At 70.1% G+C, this 1900-nt stretch overlaps 1 protein-coding gene across 1 annotated transcript in view; it reads right to left on the bottom strand.

Annotated features, from left to right (window-relative positions):
* Nucleotides 1-760: 760 nt before the first annotated feature.
* TCN2 (transcobalamin II) overlaps nucleotides 761-1900 on the bottom strand; it is a 3512-nt gene continuing 2372 nt past the window's right edge. The window contains exons 8-11 of the mRNA XM_010563386.1: nucleotides 1533-1707; nucleotides 1226-1418; nucleotides 908-1029; nucleotides 761-822 (exon numbers count right to left, since the gene is read on the bottom strand). Of these exons, the coding sequence (XP_010561688.1) occupies nucleotides 761-822; nucleotides 908-1029; nucleotides 1226-1418; nucleotides 1533-1707 (552 nt within the window). The remainder of the gene's footprint in view (nucleotides 823-907; nucleotides 1030-1225; nucleotides 1419-1532; nucleotides 1708-1900) is intronic.

Genomic DNA, 1900 nt, shown 5'->3' with positions numbered 1-1900 from the left:
TAGCCGGAGCAGGAACACTCGGCGGCCTCCATGGTGACGGCGGCGGCGGTGGGACTGCGTCAGAGCCCCTGGCTGACTCACGCCGGGGCGGCGGTGCAGGCGCCATCGCTCCCCACCACCCACCCGGGACCCGTCGCCCACCCGGGTATCGGCAACCCTGACCCCAAACGGCAGCGGCACCCCCTGCCCCGGACACCGCAACCCCCGGCTCCGTTCACCACCGGCTGCCCCTGAGTGGTTTTGGGGTTGGATTAAATCCCAGGGTTGGGGATGGGGGGTGGATCACGGAGGTTTGGGACACGCGCAGGAGGTCCCCCTCGGGCTGCGCGTGGCACTGGGGCCACCGCGGTCCCCGAGTCCTCGGGGTGGGTGGGGGCTCAATGGGGTGGGCCGGGGGCCCCCCCCAGAGGGTTTACAGAGGAGGACAGCCCTGGCTGGCGGCTTGCTGGGGACGAGCAACACTGGCTCGGCCTCCCCAAAACCAGCTGCTTTGGGCACCCCAAAACTGGCTGCTCCCAGCGGCTGCCTGCCCCATCCCCGAGTGGGGCCGGGACCGGAGGAGCTGCTGGTCCAGGTGCTGCTCCCGACCCACCGTGCCCGTACAACACAGGGCATTGTGCGTGTCCCCCCTCCTCCTCCTCCTCCCCAGGGCGGATTTGGGGTGCTGGCACACAGGGCGCAGGGAAAGCAGGAGGCAGGGAGCCGGCAGGTCCTGTTCCCAAGGCAGAAGTTTCATTGCCATCACCCCCCTGCTCGCCTTCTACCACTCGCTCAGGCGCAGGATGAGGGTCTCCCCGTCGTGAGGTCTGTAGTCGGCGATGCCTGCGGAGAGAAGGTGGGAGAGCAGCCGTGGGGGCTGCCCGGGGACGCCCGACGCCTCCCCTGGGGACCCCCACCCATCACTCACCCATCTGCAGGCTGGTGCTGGGGGCAGTGAGGAGCTGCCAGTAGCTCCGCTTCTGCTGCCGAGCCTCCAGCCCCAGCACCCTGCTCAGAAAGGGGCCCTGGGGGGTGTCCTGGGTGTCAAACCTGGCGGGTGGGAAAGGGGGGGGTGAGGGTCCGGGTCCGGCACTGCTGGCGCTGGGGCAGATCTGGTGCCAAGGGAGCCAGGCGGTGGGGACCGGGGTGAGACCGTGGCACGGGTGCGGGGCACGTGGCCAGCCCGGGTGTGACAGCCAGGGACCCCAGAGGATCCCCCCCAACCCCGGTACGCGGGGCCACGTACGTGAAGTTGTGGGGTCCCCGCACGGCGGCTGCCCTGAGCACGTCCAGGAGGGAGGCACCAGCGGGTGCAGGCACCGGCCGGTCGTAGAGTCGGTGCTGGGGACACCGCGGCTCGGGGCACTCCACCACCAGCCGCACCGTCACGTTCCCCGGCATCTCGGGCGGCAGCTCGGGGCCGAGGGGCGTCAGCGTGTCTGCGAGAAGGAAGCCGCCACGGCACCGATGGACACCAAGCCACCGCCGCGGTGGCATCCACACCAACCCCATCCCAGCTCCCCCATATCACCCCACGCCACCCCGGCTCCTACCCGGCTCCTCCTGGCAGCGCATGGAGGCGATGTCCAGGTAAGAGCGGCCATGCAGCACCGGCAGCACCTGGGCCGTGGTTGCGGCAGTGGTGAAGGCGTCCAGGTTCTCCAGCAGCGCAGCCATGGCCCGGCTGTACGCCGGCTGCATCCGGCACGCATCCATGGCGATGAAGACCTGGGAGCAGGAGGGAGGAAGGTGGCAGGGCAGTGGCCTGGGGCAGGAGGCAGGTCGGGGCCCTGGGCGACTACTTCTTGCCTGGGCACCCATGCCCGCACCTGCGTCTGCATTCACATCTGCACCCACAGCCACATCTGTGCCTGTATCTGCGCCCACATCTGCACCCGCAGCCCTGCTTATGCCTGCGCCC

Source organism: Haliaeetus leucocephalus, unplaced genomic scaffold (assembly GCF_000737465.1).
Source record: "Haliaeetus leucocephalus isolate CR32 unplaced genomic scaffold, Haliaeetus_leucocephalus-4.0 Scaffold165, whole genome shotgun sequence".
Taxonomy (NCBI): domain Eukaryota; kingdom Metazoa; phylum Chordata; class Aves; order Accipitriformes; family Accipitridae; genus Haliaeetus; species Haliaeetus leucocephalus.
Note: the sequence above shows the minus strand (reverse complement) of the source record. Positions and strands in the feature narration are given on the sequence as shown.